Raw genomic sequence first — 19,880 nt, 5'->3', positions numbered from 1 at the left:
ATTTGCCAAGCGTGCCTTCCTCTTAGCACGTTTCTCCCTTTCGTCCTGAGTTTGAGCATCTTCAAAGTCCATGACACCTTTGGTAAAGGCTGTTTGGTAAAGGCTGGAGCGCTCGCAGGCAAGTGTTTCCCAGTTGTCAGTGTTTATACTACATTTTTAAAGATTTGCCTTGAGAGAGTCTTTGAATCCCTTTTGTTGACCACCAGCATTATGCTTTCCATTTCCCCTTGCCGGTAGCTATTAATGGGCAATCCCTTTTAATCAGGAAACTTGATTTATGACATTGCCTGCATTAGGGTTGTGTGTATCTTTTTTCCCCTTCTCCAGGGGGAATTTCTTCGGCTGTCTCTGGGATTCAAATGTGACCTCTTCACTTTGGAGAAGAGAGTCAGGCTGGAAGAAAGGTCCCGGGATTTAGCAGAGGGAAACCTGAGGAAGGAGATTGCCAGCGCCTTGAAACTACTTGATGTAAGGATGGGCTATGTGCATCTGTTGCTCATTGTTTCCCTTGGCTTTGCTTTAAAAGGGCGAGGATGGACATAACATTTTTAGAGTGAGGTGGGTAAATTGAGAGTGTCCACATTGCAGCTTTGTCACCTCCTAGAGCAAGCTTTAAAAACCTGTGAAAAGTACTGATTGGCTAGTACCTATGAAGTCACCAACACACTTCCCTCCATTATTTCTCTGCTCCAAGGCCATTTGCAACAGTGTGTGAGGAGCCTGCCTGAATTGGGGACCTTCTGCATGCCCTGAGCTATGACCATTCTACCCTGCTGCTTAATCTTCATTTATACAATGACTGCAATGTTTACATGCCCTCTTTTTCCTTTTGAACACTGTTCCTGTTCAGTCTCTGTCCTCTCTAAGTGAAGATAACCAGGCACAGGAGATCGTCAAAAAGCTTCAGAAGAGCTTGGAGCTGCTGAACCAGTACGCCACCAGGCTTGCCAGCAAGGCAGAAATGCTGGGGGCCATTCATCAAGTAAGTGGTCCATTCCAGAAAATGTAAACGTTGCCTCTTTCTTTTAAAAGCTGGGTTAGGGAACTTGGGTCCCTCCAGAGATTGCTGGACTCCCAACTCCTGTCATCCCTCCCCATTGGCCAAGCTAGCTGGGGCTGATGGGATTTGGAGTCCAGCAATGTCTAGGGTGGGGCACAGGTCCCTCAACCCTGTTGTTAGAAGGCGCAAGCTTAAAATTGGGCCATTCCTTTATTGGGTGGATGGTGTGATCTTGCTATATCTGCAGACGTTTGAAGACCTGAGGAGGAATGGTTAGACAAGGCAGTACAGTTGTTACAGAAGAAGTGGAAGGTCCATTTGGGAGATCAGTTTTGGAGTTGCGGCGTTGGGGGCAAGGAAGCAGGAGAGGAACTTGAGGGGCACCGCAGGAGAGGGTCTCGTGCCAGGAAGACTGCTGTGGTTCTCATGGGAAGGAAAAGCTATGCATTGATCCTGAACAACTTTGTTGAATGCCTGATTTCTAAGTAAAATCCACAAACGGATTTGGAGTAGAACCTCGCCTTGGCTGAAACTTACCTGGGAGATTTATTTTGCCTTGTGCTACTTCATACAACTTGTGTGGACTTGAGCAGAGAGCAAAGGTCCCATCCTCTGTCGGTTTACTCTAGAAGCCCTATTTGCTGTTGCCAGTGCTTTCCCCACCCAAGAAAAATAGGTGCTAGAACGTCCTAAGGAAAAGCGGGACATTCCAGAATCAAATCAGAAGCTGGGATGGCTTCAGTAAATCCAGGGCTGTCCCTCAAAAATAGGGACACTTGCAGGGTCTGGTCTCTGATAATGATTAAAGTCACTAAGGGCCAGATTAAACTAACCTGAAGCTAACATTAGGACTCCTGCTTGTGCATGGGGGTTTGAGGCTTCAGTCCTATCCCGTGGGCAAAACCAATATTGCTCACGAATTGTACGTCTGATCATGTTTACTATAACTACAGTGGTACCTCTGGATGCGAATGGGATCTGTTCTGGAGCTCCATTCGCATCCAGAAGTGAACACAACCCACATCTGTGCGTGCGTGGGTTGCGATTCGCCACTTCCGCACATGCGCATGATGTCATTTTGATCGTCTGCGCATGCGCAAGTGATGAAACCCGGAAGTAACGCACTCTGTTACTTCCGGGTCGCTGCAGCGCGCAACCCGAAAATACTTATCCCAATTGCTACTTCAACCCAAGGTATGACTGTATATGGTTATGTTTACATTACTGCATGCTCCGCGCCCAGCGAGCTCCCACTGCTAATTTTTGAAGCAGCGTTCACATATTAGCCACAGTCCATATCAACCCTGTGGTTTCTTGACAAATACTGCTGCTTGGATGCATTAATTTTTTTCTCAAACCAGCTTCAATCTGACGAGGAAAGTTAAGCTGCATTCAATTTGCACTTCAGAAGACAGTCTGTTTTAGAGACAGGTGTCACACCTGTGCAGGTGACAACTTCACGAAGTTCTTGGTATGGGGAGGGGAAAGTAAAAAAGATTGTGTGCTTCGTTCAGGTGTAGACATCCTCTGATGTGAAAAACACCATGCAAATGCAGCTTGGAATAATTGGAATGAATAATTGGGTGCACTCTTCCTACCTTGGATCAAATCTATGCTTCCAGGTGTCATAAGAAAGCTGCAGAGATAGTGCAGGATAATACGCACCCCGGAAATGATCTCTTTCAGCTTCTGCCTTCTGGAAGAAGGTACAGGGTTATGAAGACTAGGACTAGCCACCTGAAAAACAGTTTCTACCCAAATGCGATTTTGGTTTTAAACGCAGTGTACAGAGTCTCTGTAGGAGTATATTGTATTTAAAAATGGAGTATCAGAGTTTTTAAGGAGATAACCAGGTTGGGATAGCAGGCTTGTTGGGTTTTGAATGTTTTATGTAGATTTTTCAATTTTGTTGTTCTGTATGGGACAATGACAATAAAGATTATCATAATTGTAATTAAACGTAATCCTAATTAATCGTAATTGGAACAGAGCTGTTTGAACCTAGTCTACAGTTGCAGCAGGATTAAGTAAGAGAATGGACTGAACCTCTCTAGACCGCAGTTGGACGGGGGAATTGCATTTTTAATACTTTCCTATGTAAAGCACAGGGACACGGGTGGCACTGTGGGTTAAACCACTTGCCGATCAGAAGGTCGGCGGTTCAAATCACCACGACGGGGTGAGCTCCCGTTGCTCAGTCCCTGCTCCTGCCACCCTAACAGTTCGAAAGCACATCAAAGTGCAAGTAGATAAATAGGTACCGTTCCGGTGGGAAGGTAAACGGCATTTCCATGCGCTGCTCTGGTTCGCCAGAAGCGGCTTAGTCATGCTGACCCCATGACCCAGAAGCTGTACGCCGGCTCCCTTGGCCAATAAAGCGAGATGAGTGCCGCAACCCCAGAATCGTCTGCGACTGAACCTAATGGTCAGGTGTCCCTTTACCTTTACCTATGTAAAGCACACCCACCTGCTCTCTCCCCGCTCAAGTAGAAAGCTAGTACAGCAGAAAGCAGGCTGAACTAGAAGCTCTAATCTGCAAGTAATTTTTTTTTTAAGGAAATCTTTGCTACAGACGGAGCATAGTAGTGGGACTCCCCCCCCCCCCCATGGCATCTTAGGCTGCAGAATCAACTCTCTATCTTAATAGAAGCAAATCGCTGCCTTCCACTGTGTGTGCAGATCAGATTGTACAGTCCAGTGTTTACTGGAGCCATTCTGTGGCTTGCCAGGTTGTCCTCTTCCTTTTCCCCTCAACGCTTTAGGCGAGCTCAGCTCTGGAACAAATTAGCCCGGCGTCCTTCCAGATGTGCTTTTGGGGCTACACTTCCCATCGGCCTCAGTGGCTCGTTCTGCATTTGCACGCAAAGCCTGCTCTGCAAATTCTCCGGCTGGTCTCCGCGTGCCCCCCTAACTTTCTGTTTCTCAGGAGAGCCGGGCCAGTAAAGCTGTAGAAGTGATGATTCAGCACGTGGAGAACTTGAAGCGTACGTACGCCAGGGAGCACGTGGAGCTGGAGGAGCTGAAGCAGGTGCTGCTCCAGAACGAAAAGTCCTTCGGCTCTCTCGGGGACCGAGGTAACAGCTGGCGAGGTCCTGACTTGGCCTCGCATTAGCTGCCACCATTTGCTCCCTTGCTTCCCCGCAACATGCAGGTGACTGCTGAGCATCTGATGCATGCTGAGCATCTTGGACTCTCTTACTGGGGAGGCTAGTGGAGCTAATGGAGGCTGGCCCATTGGGATGAATGGACCTTCAATCTGCCTGCCTGTCTCCTTACTGACAAGCAGTCCACTGCCTTTCAGCTTCCTCCTCATCTATCTCAGTGTTGTCCCTTGTAGGACTCAGCAGAGAGGAAGATGGAGACACAATTGCTATGCCTGGCATTTGCTCTGGCACCACCTGCTGTTAGTCTCCCAGCCTACTGGTCACAGTAGGCATCAACCACCCCTGGCCTGTGTGGTGTAGTGGTTAAGAGCGGTGGACTCGTAATCTGGTGAACCGGGTTCGCGTCCCCGCTCCTCCACATGCAGCTGCTGGGTGACCTTGGGCCAGTCACACTTCTCTGAAGTCTCTCAACCTCACTCAACTCACAGAGTGTTTGTTGTGGGGGAGGAAGGGAAAGGAGACTGTGAGCCGCTTTGAGACTCCTTTGGGTAGTGATAAAGCGGGATATCAGATCCAAACTCTTCTTCTCCTTCTCTGCTGTGTGTGGGCTTAAGAAGACCATAAGAACTTGCCAGGTCAGGTCAATGGCCCATCTAGTCCAACATCCTGTTCTCACAGTGGCCAACAAAATGTGAAGGCAGAGCATAGTTATTATGGCTAGTAGCCCTTGATAGCCCTGCAGACCTTTAGCTGTGCTATAGATTCATTATCTCTCCCTACTCTTATTGCTGTTGCAGATGAATCTTCAATTAAAAAGCTCTCTGGTTCCTTAAAGGTACAAATATTGCTGCAGTTCTAAGCTTCTAGTTCTCTGCACACTTTGCCCCTGATACAGTGGTACCTCGGGTTACATACGCTTCAGGTTACACACTCCGCTAACCCAGAAATAGTGCTTCAGGTTAAGAACTTTGCTTCAGGATAAGAACAGAAATCGGGCTCTGGAGGCACGGCGGCAGCAGGAGGCTCCATTAGCTAAAGTGGTACTTCAAGTTAAGAACAATTTCAGGTTAAGAACGGACCTCCGGAACAAATTAAGTACTTAACCCGAGGTACCACTGTAACCTGCTCTTTCCTATGCTGTGCTCTGCTGCAATCCTCGACTCTATTGATCTCAACTCCAATGATGTGATTTTTTAAAAAAACCTGACATGTTTTCCTTAAAGAAGGCTCTGAAGTCAAATTTGGGTGTGTAATGTCTCTTGAACTAAGTTCCTTTTTTAATTATTCTATGCAAATAACCAAATTGCCATCCTTTGCAGAATTTGGCATTTTGACAATCTGCTTGCTTTTTATAAAGAAAATTTTACGTTCTAGCTCATAGGGCTGTGATATTTTGAAAGTGTGGGCAATGTCTGGTTAAGCCTCAAGTGGGAGGGAGAATCAATATTCTGCATGGTAACTTTGCTCCATTACCACCACTGGCCGAAGCAAAATAATTGGAGTTGGTTTGTATGTGAAGCTGATGCAGGTGATATATACAGAGTAGAATGTTTTCAGCATCAGTCGTTGAAGAAACAAACTGTAGGCTATACGTTCTGATGAGATTAGCTTCTGTAGCAGAATACAACATGCTGGTCTGGAGCAAAACGGAGTTTGTTTTTCTAGTGCTGATGGTTCAAGTGGAACTCAAGAGTTGTGCAAACAGTGGCCGCAACCCTGAAAATACAGTTTTTCAAGTTTATTGGCAGTGCATCCTGTGTTGAAAGTTTAATGAGTACCTCGCAAGACGAATGCCTCGGAAGACGAAAAACTCGCAAAACGAAAGGGTTTTTCATTTTTTGAGTTGCTTCGCAAGACGGATTTCCCTATGGGCTTGCTTCGCAAGACAAAAACGTCTTGCAAGTTTGTTTCCTTTGTCTTGCAAGTTTGTTTCCTTTTTCTTAAAACTGTGCATTCACTTCGAGGAGCAACTCATAGCACGCGGTGTGGTAGCCTTTTTTGAGGTTTTTGAAGACTTTGGTGATTTTTGAAGCTTTTCCAAAGTCCGTGCTTCGCAAGGCAAAAAAATCGCAGGACAAAAAAACTCACGGAACGAATTAATTTCATCTTGCGAGGCACCACTGTACCTTTAAGTAATGGGACTTTCAAGGGGGGATGAGGGAAAAATCCGTCTGGCTCACATTTTGATGCGGACTCACCAAATTTGCACTTCCTCCTTCAAAATTTTGTGTCGTTCTCCAACCAAAGAGTGCAGATAGCAGAATGTGTAACATTAGTGAAAACTGCACAAAGAAAGCCTTCTGTTAAGGGAAAACTGCTTGCAAAAATGCACAAAGTTGGACACAAAATAGGTGTGTCAGAGACAGGCATGAAAATGCACATGGATATTCCCATGATTTTTAAAATTTATTTACTCCACAAATGTATGCAAAAACAGGGTGAACTGAACTTAGCCTGGGAAAATGAGGAACTAATATTAACACTTTCAAGTTAACCTAGCAGGGACATTAGACATAAATGTTCAAATTGGAGCTGATTCTGAGCATGACCTGCTGCTGTGCTTTGCTCGCTCTTGGCCTTTCCCTCTGTTCTGCTTCTCCATATTCTGCCACCCAATTCCCTAGTTGAAGAAACTCACAGGGAGCAAGATGCCCTTAAAAAAAACTCTGAATGAAATTTTGGGAACTTGGAAAATCCCTGTGATTACAAATCTCAAAAAAAAGTTGGCTGCCTGAACTGCAGAATTTCAGGCTTGGTTTTTCTCATGGTATGCATCTAAATGACCTGAAATGTAATACAGCAAAGAATCTTGAAAAGAAGTCCCTGCCTTCCAAAATACAATTGAAGTGGAATTTACAATCGGGCAACATTTTGGTGTCTTTGCTGAGTAGCCTTTTTAAGGAATTGGATGGAGGAGATGCTTCTTCAACTGGCAATAGTTTGCACAGCCATGTTCTTCCTTTTGAAGTTTTGTTCACATACCTGTTACTCCTTGCCACTTGGTTTTTATTTTTTCTTGCACTCTCAAAGGTAAGCCCCAAGTAGCAGCCCATCTGGTGCTGCTGCAAAAGGCAACCTAGTGTAATATTTTATCTGTGTCATAACATCATGGCACTCTGAATGTCCCTATCTCCAACCCACATCAATGGCTTCTATAGGGGAGAGGCAGGAGACCCGAAATTATGTGTCTGTGGTCAAGCGCTACTCATTTCAGAAAAGGGAGCTGACATGTGATTAACATCTAGGGACAGGGGAAAAAATTGGTTTGGTTTGCATCTACTGATGCGGCTGACGCTCGGTTTGGTTTGCATGAAAATGCCCGATTTGCATTTTTCAAAAAAAATAAAAAATATGAGAACTGAAACGCAGCAGTGCTTTGACACGCTCACGCCTCCAAATTTTGCAATGCCATTCTCCAACCACACGTGTACAAAAAAATGTGTTTTGCTAGGGGCGCTTGCTCTCGAAAATGTGTATGTTTAGGAGAAAAATCTATGAGGAGGGCGGATTGTGCACTAAAAGGTTGGTGGGTTTTTGCAAAGGCTGTAAAACAAAATTGCAAGCTGACATGGAAAATGTGAAGAGAACTGAAGATTAGAAAAAATAAATAAATGAGAACTGACATTAGTGGAATCATCCATTCCTTGTAACACCATTGGGGCCCAAGTGGACTTCCACGGAGAGATATTTGCTCAATGAAAAGTAATAATAATAATTTATTATTTATACCCCACCCATCTGGCTGGGCCTCCCCAGTCACTCTGGGCAGCTTCCAACAAAAGATTAAAAGCATCTACTAACTTAGGGCGCCCCAATTTTTCATTAGCAAGTGGGCTGCAATAATGTTTCAGTATGGAAGCTGTGGGCCGCACACTGCCATGTCGCACGGAGAAGGGGAAGGGGAACAGGGCCAAAATTTGACACACACACACACACACACACACACACACACCCTGCAGCTCTTGCTCTACCTTCCCAAAGCCAACTAAGTGAGGTGCTGGGCTTTGAGAAGGACGCTTCGAAAGCATTAACTAGGTTTGGGGAAGGAGGCGGGATTATTCCCTGACCACTGGTCCTGGACCACCATCCCTGACCACTGGTCCTGTTAGCTAGGGATCATGGGAGTTGTAGTCCCAAAACATCTGGTGGGCCGAGTTTGCCTATGCCTGCTCTAGGACGCTGTCAAGAACCTTCAGACCTCCTTTCCAAAGCCCAGCACCTCGCTTAACCAGCTTTGGGAAGCCAGTGGGAGGGCTGTGGCGAGGTGAGGGGCTGTCAAATGTTGCTGAGGGCCGCACAAAAAGGACTCGGGAGTCCGTGCATTGGACCAGCCTGTACTAACATACACATTTGTAAGACCGGGTACTCTTACACAGCTGAAGAGTTGCAGAAGGACATCTTGAAATAAGAATAACAACAATGGCATGTATTCTGATATGTTGATAAGTTGTACTTGGTTCATGTGAGCGTTACTTTTGCATAGAAAACCACAGGGTGTGTAAGCTCTTGAAGGCAGAACCCAACAAGCAGTGTCTCTTATTTTATGTAGCCTTCATCCCTACGCCGAGTTAGCATTGCAACCTTGCCTAGGAATACTGGAAATGCTGTTTTGCCGCTGGTATGTAGGCATTTTCCAGTACCGATAGTTTATTACCATTGATGTATCGGATAAATACATGCTAAACACTCCTCTCCTTTTTTCTCCAAAGGCCCAGTTAAATGAAACAGATGGAAGTGACAAAAGTGACAAATTCAACAGGCGCCCTAGTTGGTAAGAAAGGAGTTTGTGAGGTTGAAAGAGATGGATATGCACTGTGTGTGTTCACTAATACCTTTAAAATGTTTAGAATTCAAGTACCGTATTTTCCGGCATATAAGACGACTGGGTGTATGATGACCCCCAACTTTTCCAGTTAAAATATAGTGTTTAGGATATACTCGCCGTATAAGACTACCCCTCTTCCAAAGCACACCAAATAAAAATTTTAAAAACCAGTCTCCAGTCCGGCTCAGAAATCTGCTCCACTTCCCAGTGGCCCGGGGAGGGGGGGCCTGGACAGGTCCGTTTAAATGGAGGAGCGAGCCAGAGGGCTTCCTCTTTGGCTCGCTTCCTCAATCGCTAGGACATTGCTGAACTTCGCTTGGTTATTGCTTTTGTCGGACCTACTGGAGCATTTTGGGGGGATTTTTTTACTGCTTTTGTTGAGCCGCTCTCGTGGAATTTGCTAGTGGTCTACTACCGGGAGTGGTTAGGGCCGTTCTGTTGCTGGTGATTGGGGCAAGGGGCTTCTGGGGCCAATATTCAAGCGTATTTCTGCTTCATTTAGAGAGCTTGGTGTCCTCTGATTTAATTTGCCGTCGTTTTGTCCTTTGGTGGGGAGTTGCTGCAGGAGCTGCTGCTGTAGCCGGCGTATAAGACGACCCCCGACTTTTGAGAAAATTTTCCTGGGTTAAAAAGTAGTCTTATACGCCAGAAAATACAGTACTTCAGTTCCCAGTATAGGCAGGAGCTATATTGTGAAACATGCTTCTGGGACACTAGCCTAGTGAAAAGTATCTGAACTTGGATACCACCTATTGAGATGTCTTCATACTGGCTTCTTGAGCAGGTTCTAATACAATGATTTGGAACGTCAGGAAGAAGCACAATTTGCTCCTCTCTCTTCTGTGCTAAGAAAACTATTATTATTATTATTATTATTTAGCATTATTTGTTCAATGTACATACCGCCCTTTATCAAAAAATCCCAGGGCAGTGTGCAGCATTAAAAGCACATTACGGAACATCAGTGATAAAAGCATAATAAAAAGTATACTGACAGACAGTCTAACCATAAAATAGTCATCGTAATAGCTACATTTTTGCAGGCCATAGATTATTTAAAGTGGCATGTTTTTGCCTGGCATCTAAAGATATATAATAACGGCGCCAGGCAAACTTCTTTGGAAAAACAGTTCGAGGGAAATGTGCGTACAAACCCATACATTTGTAAAAAAAAATAACACATCGAAATGCATTGTATGAGGGGAAACGGCTGGTGCACATTGGTCAAAACCAGATACAAAATTGTGTGTTGGAGGAGAAAATAATGCTAAAATGCTTGTGAATTTTTGTCGAATTTTTTTTTAAATTACAAATTGCTGCAGAAAGATGGAGAATTTGATAGAAAAGAGAGAGAAGCTTGATTGATTTGTCCAACCTTGCCTGTGATTAACTGCCCCACAACACGTAGTTTAGCTTTTTTGTGTGATAAATCCATAATGTTCTGTATTGGGGAGGTATCTGGTCCTTCCTTTCGTCGCTGCCAAAGGTATTCTCCATATATGGCAATGATCTGCTCTCAGGGCCGGATTTAGGTTTGATGAGGCCCTCAGCTACTGAAGGTAATGGGGCCCTTTCTATGTCCAGCTGTCCTTTGTCAACAACAAATTGTCCCTCTTTTTTGTGTTGAATATATGCTATGTGGTAATTTATGGACCTAATAGGTATCTATTTGCACAAAACAAAAATATGTATTTTATCAAAGTAATTGTTGAACTGAAATACAGTCAAGAAGAAGTACCGTATTTTTCGCTCTATAAGACGCACCAGACCACAAGACGCACCTAGTTTTTGGAGGAGGAAAACAAGAAAAAAAATATTCTGAATCTCAGAAGCCAGAACAGCAAGAGGGATTGCTGCGCTGTGAAAGCAGCAATCCCTCTTGCTGTTCTGGCTTCTGGGATAGCTGCGCCGCCTGCATTCGCTCCATAAGACGCACACACATTTCCCCTTACTTTTTAGGAGGGAAAAAGTGAGTCTTATAGAGCAAAGAATACGGTATATTAATAGTGAAATACAATAAAGAAGAGGTATATTAATAGTGAAAGAGTTATTAAGCTCTAACTTAAAATGATTTTTTATATGATTATTGCTTTCATTTTATGGATCAATGGTCTCGTTAGATAGTAAAATTCATGTTAAATTGCTGTTTTAGGGGTTGTTTTTAAAAGTCTGGAACGGATTAATCCGTTTTGCATTGCTTTCTATGGGAAAGCCCGCCTTGGTTTTGGAACGCTATGGTTTTGGAATGGACCTCCGGAATGGATTAAGTCTGAGAACCTAGGAACCGCTGTACAGTGGTACCACGCGTTACATACGCTTCAGGTTACATACGCTTCAGGTTACAGACTCCGCTAACCCAGAAATAGTACCTCGGGTTAAGAACTTTGCTTCAGGGTGAGAACAGAAATCGCGTGGCAGCAGCGGGAGGCCCCATTAGCTAAAGTGGTACTTCAGGTTAAGAACAGTTTCAGGTTAAGAACGGACCTCCGGAACAGATTAAGTACTTAACCTGAGGTACCACTGTATATAGAAATGAGCAAACCAGTGATATTTTAGGGAGCAGGCTAGCAGGTGGGGCCCATTACTTACATCATAGGAGCCTACACAACACAAAACAAAACACGGTTGCTGTATGTGGGTTTTATTTCATTTGTTTTTTATCTTATATTTTTGAAATGAACAACCAGATTTGTTTTTCCTTTAAATTTTTTTGGGGCCCCCAAGAGAGTGGGGCCCTAACCTATAGCTTGTTTAGCTTATATGTAAATCTGGCAGCGTCTGCTCTGCAAGGGCAAAGCAAGCAGTCCAAGATCTTCTTCCAACAGGGGCTTAATGGGAACAAAGCAAATCGAGAAGCGCCCTTTGTTGCAGAGGTACGTAAGCTCGCCTTCCTGGGCTGAGTCGGAGGAAGAGCACACTGAGCCCAAGTAAGTCTCTATGCTTCTTGCACATTGTCTGGCCCCAGAAGCCAATGTCAAAGTTGCACCTCATATGTTTCCCCCCCCAAAAAGATATTGCTTTCTGATGAATGATGGTAAATTGTTTTCCTCCTAACTCCCTACCTGGAAAGCACCTGTGAATCTGGGAGTCATAGTCCAGAACATCTGGAAGTCACTGTTAGGTCTAGGGGAGGAGAAGTTTGAGTCAGTTCACATTTAAAGGCAAACCTGCCTAATTTGAAATTTGCACTTCTCCAAATTGTGCAATGCAGTTTCCCGGCCGTGTAATGGGCACGAAAATCTATATGGGAAAAGCATGTGTAGAAATGCTTATGTTAGTGAAGATAACATACAAAATGCACTGCATTAGGGGGAATTGGTTTGCAGCGTCTAATAAGTGAAATCAAATGTGAAGTTGTGTCTATTAGAAGAAATTCACCGATGAGTTTTCATGAGGACTTTAAAAAAAATCGTTGCAAACTGATGTGGAGTTCTGAAACTTAAAAAAGAGAAACGAAAATGGACAGATTGGTCCATTCAGAGTTGGATAACCTTGGTTTTAGCTATAGTTGTTGTTTAGTCGTTTCCGACTCTTCGTGACCCCATGGACCAGAGCATGCCAGGCACTCCATGAAAGTTTCTGCGAGTTCCTTATATCAAGAGAACATCCAATGGAAATATTTTGAAGGAGTAGTGTCTCCCCATAAGCCTCTTTCCAAAAGGTACACATGTCCAAAGAAGGTGATTGCAAGTACCTGAGATCCAGGTCCCCCTCTATAGTGGCCCCCCTTTTTGTTTTGCTCCCTTCCAAGCTAGTATATTTTAGTCCTTTGAGAAAGCCTGCTTTATTTTCACTTTAAAAACAAAAAACAAGTTTTTAATGTTTGAAGTTTTTAATGTTTAAAGTTTTATTCTGTTTTTAGTCCTCTGTTGGGAGCCGCCCAGAGTGGATGGGGAAACCTAGCCAGATGGGCGGGGTATAAATAATGAAAATTATTGTTTTTATTATTATTGAAAGCTTTTGTGGTCTAGGATACTGTCTAGACCAGGGGTAGCCAACGTAGTACTCTTTGGGCTCCAATTCCGAAGTTGGAAAATGCTGTTGGGCTTGAGTCTTGCTTGCAGGCTTCCCAGAGACCTCTGTGAGAACAGGATGCGGCAATTGACTCTATTGAGTGGAGTGGTTCTTAACTCTTAAGTCAATGGTCACAAATGGTGGGAACTCTAGTCCAACAGTATTTGGAGGTCACCAAGGTGGCGACCCCTGATCCAGACCATGATATCAAAGCTGTCTGTAGGCTTTCTCTTGTTGGTATTTGTAGTTGGCTGTACAGTTTCACTTAAAGCTTAACTGTATGCTGTTGGACTGGGTTGTGTTTAATATTGTGAGCTGCCTTGGGGGCCAATGTGGCTGGGGAAAGGGATTGAAGCTATAAGGATGATAATATTCTGGAGGAAAAGCATTGGGAAGGAAATGTTGCAAAGGACTAGAAACTTTGCATTTGGCAAATCCCTCTTATGCCCTCCGGGAGTCTTGTGTAGCAACCCGAAGCACATAAGGTAGTTAATAATAATAATAAAATATTATTTATATCCCACCCTCCCCAGCCGAAGCCGGGCTCAGAGCGGCTAACAACAGTAAAATAATACAGCATTCTAAAATCAATTCATTATAAAATCAGTTCAAATCAAATTGATGGCAACCATTGGGCTAGAGTTCTGTGAAGAATTACCAAAGACGGGGGTCAGGCTGTGCCCTGGCCAAAGGCCTGGTGGAACAGCTCTGTCTTGCAGGCCCTGCGGAAGGATGTCAAGTCCCGCAGGGCCCTAGTCTCTTGTGGCAGAGCGTTCCACCAGATCGGAGCCACAGCCGAAAAAGCCCTTGCTCTGGTTGAGGCCAGCCTAACCTCCCTGTGGCCCGAGACCTCCAAGGTGTTTTTGCTTGAGGACCGTAAGGTCCTTCGTGGGACATACCAGGAGAGGCGGTCCCATAGATACGAGGGTCCTGGGCCGTATAGTTTGTTAGGATATTTCCGTTCCACCTTAAGAAGGGAGCAGGTTGTTGTGTCACAGCCTGCGTATTTCCTGTTCACAGGACGTTTATGTTTTGTACATAGTTTTTTTTCCCCTCTCTGTGCCTGGACATCGAAGCAGGCAGTCATGTTTTTTCCTTTGTTCTGACCAACGCTGAATAAAGTTGTAAATAATGCTCTCCTGAGTGCATCTTTCGCTGTGCGAACTCTGCTGAAAGAGCGTGCACCAGCCTTGGAATGTGGCATGTTATTTCTGAGGCTCGTGTCGCTAATTAACTGATACTGCGTTTCTATGGGAGATCGATGGATCGTCCGGAGACGGCATGGGGCATGATGGCCTTTGTCTCCCTGGCAGTATCGCAACATAGTTCCCCCTCATACGGTTGCAATGAAAAGGGGAGGAGCATTTGAGGGGCTGATCCTTTTGTCAAAGCAATATATAATCTCGCCAGCCGACGGCACCCTTACATGAAATTCTCCCTTACAGAAACACTCCCTTGGAACCGCCGGCTCCAGAGACGCGAGGAAGCAAAGCTTGGAAGCTGAGCGAAAAGGAAAGCAGCTCATCGAAGTGGGGGCTGCACTCACTGTAAGTGGCAGAGGGAAAGGGCATGCTTGGAATTTGGGGGTTTTCAAGCGACTGAGTCAGAGTCGGTGGCAGCAAATAAAGGCAGCTCCTGAGCAGGGAGGGGGAGGAATTCAGTTCACATAGAAAGGTGAACATACACATGGTGTGGCCGGCATTTGTTTCTGATGTCCATCGACATGGAAGAGATTTCCCATTGCCCACACAGATCCTTGGGAGAGGTTAACAACGTTACGTTGTTAAATTGTGGGGCTGTAATGTTAAGACACCCCCCCTTCTTTTGTCTCCTGTTCCTTGCCCATTTTGGTCCTCCTTGTGGCCCAACCCATTTCTGATGGTGGCTCAACCGTCCTAAAACCAAAATTCTAAAAAGGGAAATTGGAGCACATTTCAGCAGGTCTTCGCTGCATGGTTCTCCATGAACCCAATGAAGATCTCCAGATTTACTTTAGCACGTGCTGGGACACAACAAGTTGCTGCAAGTCTTGATTGCCTATGCTGTTGCCAACTGAGTCCTAATGTAAAGCACCAAAAGTCTCCTCCCCACATGCTTTTGTTGAATGGTCTCTTTAAATTTGAAGGTTCATTATTGTTCCACAAGATGTGTATTTCTTTAAGGGCCAGAGCAAATAACGTGACCTAGTTTTACAGCCGTGAAGCAGTATAGCAGGTGCTGTTAAGTTGTGTTAATTAAGCTGTTGGGTATAGTATATAAAGAGCAGCACCTAGCTGTCTCTGTTCCCTGGTGGTTGGGTCATGCTTATTGATATATTATAATTAATGTAAAAGGGGTTTTTGTTATTAAAACCTAGCTACAGTTATTTTAGGGACGTGGGTGGCACTGTGGGTTAAACCACAGAGCCTAGGGCTTGCCGATCAGAAGGTCGGCGGTTCAAATCCCCGCGATGGGGTGAGCTCCCATTGCTTGGTCCCTGCTCCTGCCAACCTAGCAGTTCAAAAGCACGTCAAAGTGCAAGTAGATAAATAGGTACCACTCCGGCGGGAAGGTAAACGGCATTTCCGTGCGCTGCTCTGGTTCGCCAGAAGCGGCTTAGTCATGCTGGCCACATGACCCGGAAGCTGTACGCCGGCTCCCTTGGCCAATAAAGCGAGATGAGCGCTGCAACCCCAGAGTCAGCCACGACTGGACCTAATGGTCAGGGGTCACCTTTTACCTTATAGTCATTTTGTGTTCCTTGTAATGTGTGGTCTCCCCAGCACGCCTTCTGCAGTGCAACTAGTCTGCAAATAGCCAGCTTCTTTTTCTTCCCTACAGGTATAGCAGGTTCTTCTCTTGGGCCTCCTCTCTCCAGATTGCCATCTGCAGGACCAGCAAGACTCTCTTCATCTCCATCTTTGCGGTGGTGCTCCTCGCTGTTCTTTCGACCTTCCTCCTGGGCTTCTCCTTCCAGAAGCCAGCAGAAGGAGCCCCTGTCGGGACAGGGGACGCTTGGACATCCGTGCAGCAGCTGCTGTGGCCATATACTCGCCTCCAGCACCAAGCTCCACCTCCCGTATAATTCACTGGTGGGAGTTCAAGATGAGGTACCTTTCGGACATCAAGATGGGGAGCCGTCCTGCCATGTGGTTTTCAACGGGCAGGTGCAAAGGGGTAGATAACACTTCAAGCTCTCTGAACTTTCAACATCATCCAAGGTCCCCATGCAGCGTCCAAATACAGCATTTCGATGTTTCGGGAGGCCCTGACCTTGCAAGTTATTTCCTGATAATTCAGTTCAAAACGAAACACAGTTTGATGCTTTCTGGCACCTTCTGAATTTTTAAAAATCTCTTCCCTCCCTCCCCCAAACTGTACCGAAGCTGCAAGCTCTTAGGAAACATGTTTTAGGAAACACTTGGGAGTGACTATAGTTTGCCCACAAACAGCTTACAAAGTATGGTATTTATTATTATTTTTCTGGAGGAAAAAATGCATCTGAAATGTTGAACCTGTCGCAAACGTCAACCTCTTATTTTATTGACAGGAGTGTCTTCGACTCAATAAAGTTCTTAAGCGGTGCGTGGCTTCTCAAGAGTACGTTAGTAGCTTGGTAGAAAGCAGCAGCTGGTACACGACGTCAGTGAATAGGTGGTGGGCCTGCCTAATTCTCTCCATTGCTTCTTCGCTGCCAAAGTCTTTGATCAGGTGGTAAAGGGTGGAGTGGAATTCCGTGTCCTCTGCTATATTCTTTGAAAAGTTGTCGCTGTCCTCGGTGAGCTGGAGCCTCTGAGCTCTCTGCCCATTGAACATCAGGAGGGCCCATTCTTTATCCCATACTGGCTCTTTTGTAAGGTGTTCACAGATCTACCGACAGGACAGGCAGCAGTTGTTACAGCCAATAACCTGATGGGCTTGGAAGTAGTGCTGTTTATTTGTTTGTTTAGATAAATGGGGGGCTGGGGGGTGGCACCAAAACCTTCCTTTTTCAGAGGAGCTAACCTGTGGGATGGGACACGGGTGGCGCTGTGGGTTAAACCACAGAGCCAAGGACTTGCCGATCAGAAGGTCGGCAGTTTGAATCCCCGCGCCAGGGTGAGCTGCTGTTGCTCGGTCCCTGCTCCTTCCAACCTAGCAGTTTGAAAGCACCTCAAAGTGCAAGTAGATAAATAGGTACCGCTCTGGCGGGAAGGTAAACAGCGTTTCCGTGCGCTGCTCTGGTTCGCCAGAAGCGGCTTAGTCATGCTGGCCACATGACCCGGAAGCTGTGGCCAGCATGTGGCGAACCAGAGCAGCGCACGGAAAGGCCGTTTACCTTCCCGCCGGAGCGGTACCTATTTATCTATTTGCACTTTGACGTGCTTTCGAACTGCTAGGTTGGCAGGAGCAGGGACCGAACAACGGGAGCTCACCCAGTCACGGGATTCGAACCGCCGACCTTCTGATCGGCAAGTCCTAGGCTCTGTGGTTTAACCCACAGCGCCACCTGTGTCCCTCATGTAATGCTATACAGTGGTACCTCGGGCTACATATGCTTCAGGTTACATACACTTCAGGTTACAGACTCCGCTAACCCAGAAATATTACCTTGGGTTAAGAACTTTGCTTCAAGATGAGAACAGAAATTGTGCAGCGGCAGCGGGAGGCCCCATTAGCTAAAGTGGTGCTTCAGGTTAAGAACAGACCTCCGGAACGAATTAAGTACTTAACCCGAGGTACCACTGTATAACCATGGTTTAAACCAGTGTTTCCCAGACTTGGGTTTCCATCTGTTCTTGGACTCCCATCCTCCCTAGCGAGCAAGACCAGTGGTCAGGGATGATGGGAATTGTAGTCCAAACTTGGGAGACCCAAGTTTGGTTTGCTTAACCCTGTGTTTCCCAGAGTCCAAAGGGGAAGCCAGGCACCATTCTGATCCCTGACGCAGGGTTAGCGATGACAGCACACTCACCATCAGCACTGGGTGTCTATGTCCAGATTCTGAGAGGGCAAAATGCCTCTACCAGGTGGTCGTCTCTTCCTACCTTGCCCCCCCGACCACCATCAATGGCTGCCTACTTGCACAGTAGATGAGGGCAAGGCACATGAAAGCTGCCTGCTCCTGTTTGTAGAATGCAGGGAGGGAGCTTGAAAACGAAACCAAAAGTAGCACAGCCCATACGTACCCTGAAGACCACATTTTCCTCTCCGCTCAGCAAGTTCCACTTGCTCCAGCTGAAGGCAAAGGAAGATGCGATGAGTGCCATTTGCTGGTAACTGGTGATTTCTGCTAAAAGTGTCTAAAAACAAGAAGAAACAGAAGACTGAAACACCTCTCCACCTGAAAGCATTTGACATCGTCTCTCTTTAATGGAAGGTGTGATCTTTGTACTTGATGCTCCCAGATCAATAAAATAAATGTTAGCCATCGCTCTCAACATGAGGCATGCAAACACAAACCACCACTCTATGTTTACTTGTTATAACAGGGAACCAGGCAGAGGGCCTTCTCGGTAGTGGCACCCGCACTGTGGAACGCCCTCCCATCAGATGTCAAACAGAACAACATCTACCAGACTTTTAGAAGACATCTGAAGGCAGCCCTGTTTAGGGAAGCTTTTAATGTTTGATGCATTACTGTATTTTAATATTTTGTTGGAAGCCGCCCAGAGTGGTTGGGGAAGCCCAGCCAGATGGACGGGGTATAAATAACAAATTGTTATTATAACATGAAAAGACAGGCTCCGGCGGATTGAGCAGACAAGACCAATAGTGAGTCCAGCAGTCAAGAAGGCTGTTTCTGCACACGCTGTAGAAGGAAGTCAAGGGCAGATGAGGCTCATCAACCTGGGAAGGGAGCCCGTTTAGGAGAAGGAAAACCCTAAACCTCCACTGCCTTTTGGGATATCTTTGGGAGAAGGAAAGGCTCGGGAGTTGGATGGCACCTTCTACACCAGCTTCCAACAATTCCTGCAGCCAGGCTGCTACTAAATGTCTTGCTCTGCTTTTCATATTAATGAGGCTGAGATGGGGGTCTTCTCATATGGGCACCAAAGGACCTCCGTATACACTGCCTAGCCTTGCACCCCCGGGGAGGTCACTTCAGTTTGACTTCTCCCATGGAGGTACACTCCATTGTCCCTCGAGACAGACAGATGCCAACAACATATAAAGGTAAGGAGGATGGGGCAGAGCTTCAGGAAGCTCTGGCCTTCCAGGTTTGGCTGGGCAACAATTCTCACCCCCCTTGGATAATGGAGCCATGCTGGCTTGGGCTGATGGGGCTACAGAAATTCATATCTAAGTTCTGTATTCTAGCACAGAATATATTTAAATATGGGGGGGGTCAATGCACACATTTCTAAATGTATTTTATCCTAAAATACACCCTTCAAAATGCATTTGCTTCATTTTTTGAGCCCAAAATCCATTCTGAACACGAATCAGCTCAGATTGCTTAAGAAAGCTGAATGGGTGCAATTCTCCATCTGTAGTTGAGAGTTTGCATAATTTCCAATGATAAAAGGTAAAGGTAAAGGGACCCCTGACCATTAGGTCCAGTCATGACCGACTCTGGGGTTGCGGAGCTCATCTCGCTTTACTGGCTGAAGGAGCCGGTGTACAGCTTCCAGGCCATGTGGCCAGCATGACAAAGCCGCTTCTGGCAAACCAGAGCAGCGCACGGAAACGCCGTTTACCTTCCCGCCGGAGCAGTATCTATTTATCTACTTGCACTTTGACACTTTGAACTGCTAGGTTGGCAGGAGCAGGGACCGAGCAACGGGAGCTCACCCCATCGCGGGGATTCGAACTGCTGACCTTCTGATCGGCAAGCCCTAGGCTCTGTGGTTTAACCCACAGCAATACTTTAGGCTAAAGTGCCTTCTCCACTCAAGTTTCGTTTTGACCTTCCTGGTCATCCATTTGGCAGCTCAGCTTTTCGCTTCCATTCACGCTTTTTATATGATGCCCCGGA

At 45.9% G+C, this 19,880-nt stretch overlaps 2 protein-coding genes across 6 annotated transcripts in view; one reads left to right on the top strand and one right to left on the bottom strand.

Moving 5' to 3' along the window:
- IRAG2 (inositol 1,4,5-triphosphate receptor associated 2) overlaps nucleotides 1–16,507 on the top strand; it is a gene marked incomplete at its 5' end in the record, with an annotated part of 63,008 nt that extends 46,501 nt beyond the window's left edge. Inside the window, 9 exons of the mRNA XM_081879441.1 lie at nucleotides 328–468; nucleotides 851–982; nucleotides 3,927–4,074; nucleotides 4,902–4,939; nucleotides 8,654–8,722; nucleotides 8,814–8,875; nucleotides 11,755–11,856; nucleotides 14,389–14,490; nucleotides 15,764–16,507. Coding sequence (XP_081735567.1) covers nucleotides 328–468; nucleotides 851–982; nucleotides 3,927–4,074; nucleotides 4,902–4,939; nucleotides 8,654–8,722; nucleotides 8,814–8,875; nucleotides 11,755–11,856; nucleotides 14,389–14,490; nucleotides 15,764–16,007 — 1,038 coding nt within the window. The 3' untranslated portion in view covers nucleotides 16,008–16,507. The remainder of the gene's footprint in view (nucleotides 1–327; nucleotides 469–850; nucleotides 983–3,926; nucleotides 4,075–4,901; nucleotides 4,940–8,653; nucleotides 8,723–8,813; nucleotides 8,876–11,754; nucleotides 11,857–14,388; nucleotides 14,491–15,763) is intronic.
- The window catches only part of DNAI7 (dynein axonemal intermediate chain 7), a 28,594-nt gene continuing 25,089 nt past the window's right edge, over nucleotides 16,376–19,880 (bottom strand). For all 5 annotated transcript variants that reach the window (XM_081879762.1, XM_081879759.1, XM_081879761.1 and 2 more), the window contains 2 exons: nucleotides 18,091–18,204; nucleotides 16,376–16,792 (listed from right to left, as the gene is read on the bottom strand). In XM_081879762.1, the coding sequence (XP_081735888.1) occupies nucleotides 16,517–16,792; nucleotides 18,091–18,204 (390 nt within the window). In that variant the 3' untranslated portion in view covers nucleotides 16,376–16,516. The remainder of the gene's footprint in view (nucleotides 16,793–18,090; nucleotides 18,205–19,880) is intronic.

Source organism: Podarcis erhardii, assembly GCF_964252035.2.
Source record: "Podarcis erhardii genome assembly, chromosome: 10".
Lineage (NCBI taxonomy): Eukaryota > Metazoa > Chordata > Lepidosauria > Squamata > Lacertidae > Podarcis > Podarcis erhardii.
Note: the sequence above shows the minus strand (reverse complement) of the source record. Positions and strands in the feature narration are given on the sequence as shown.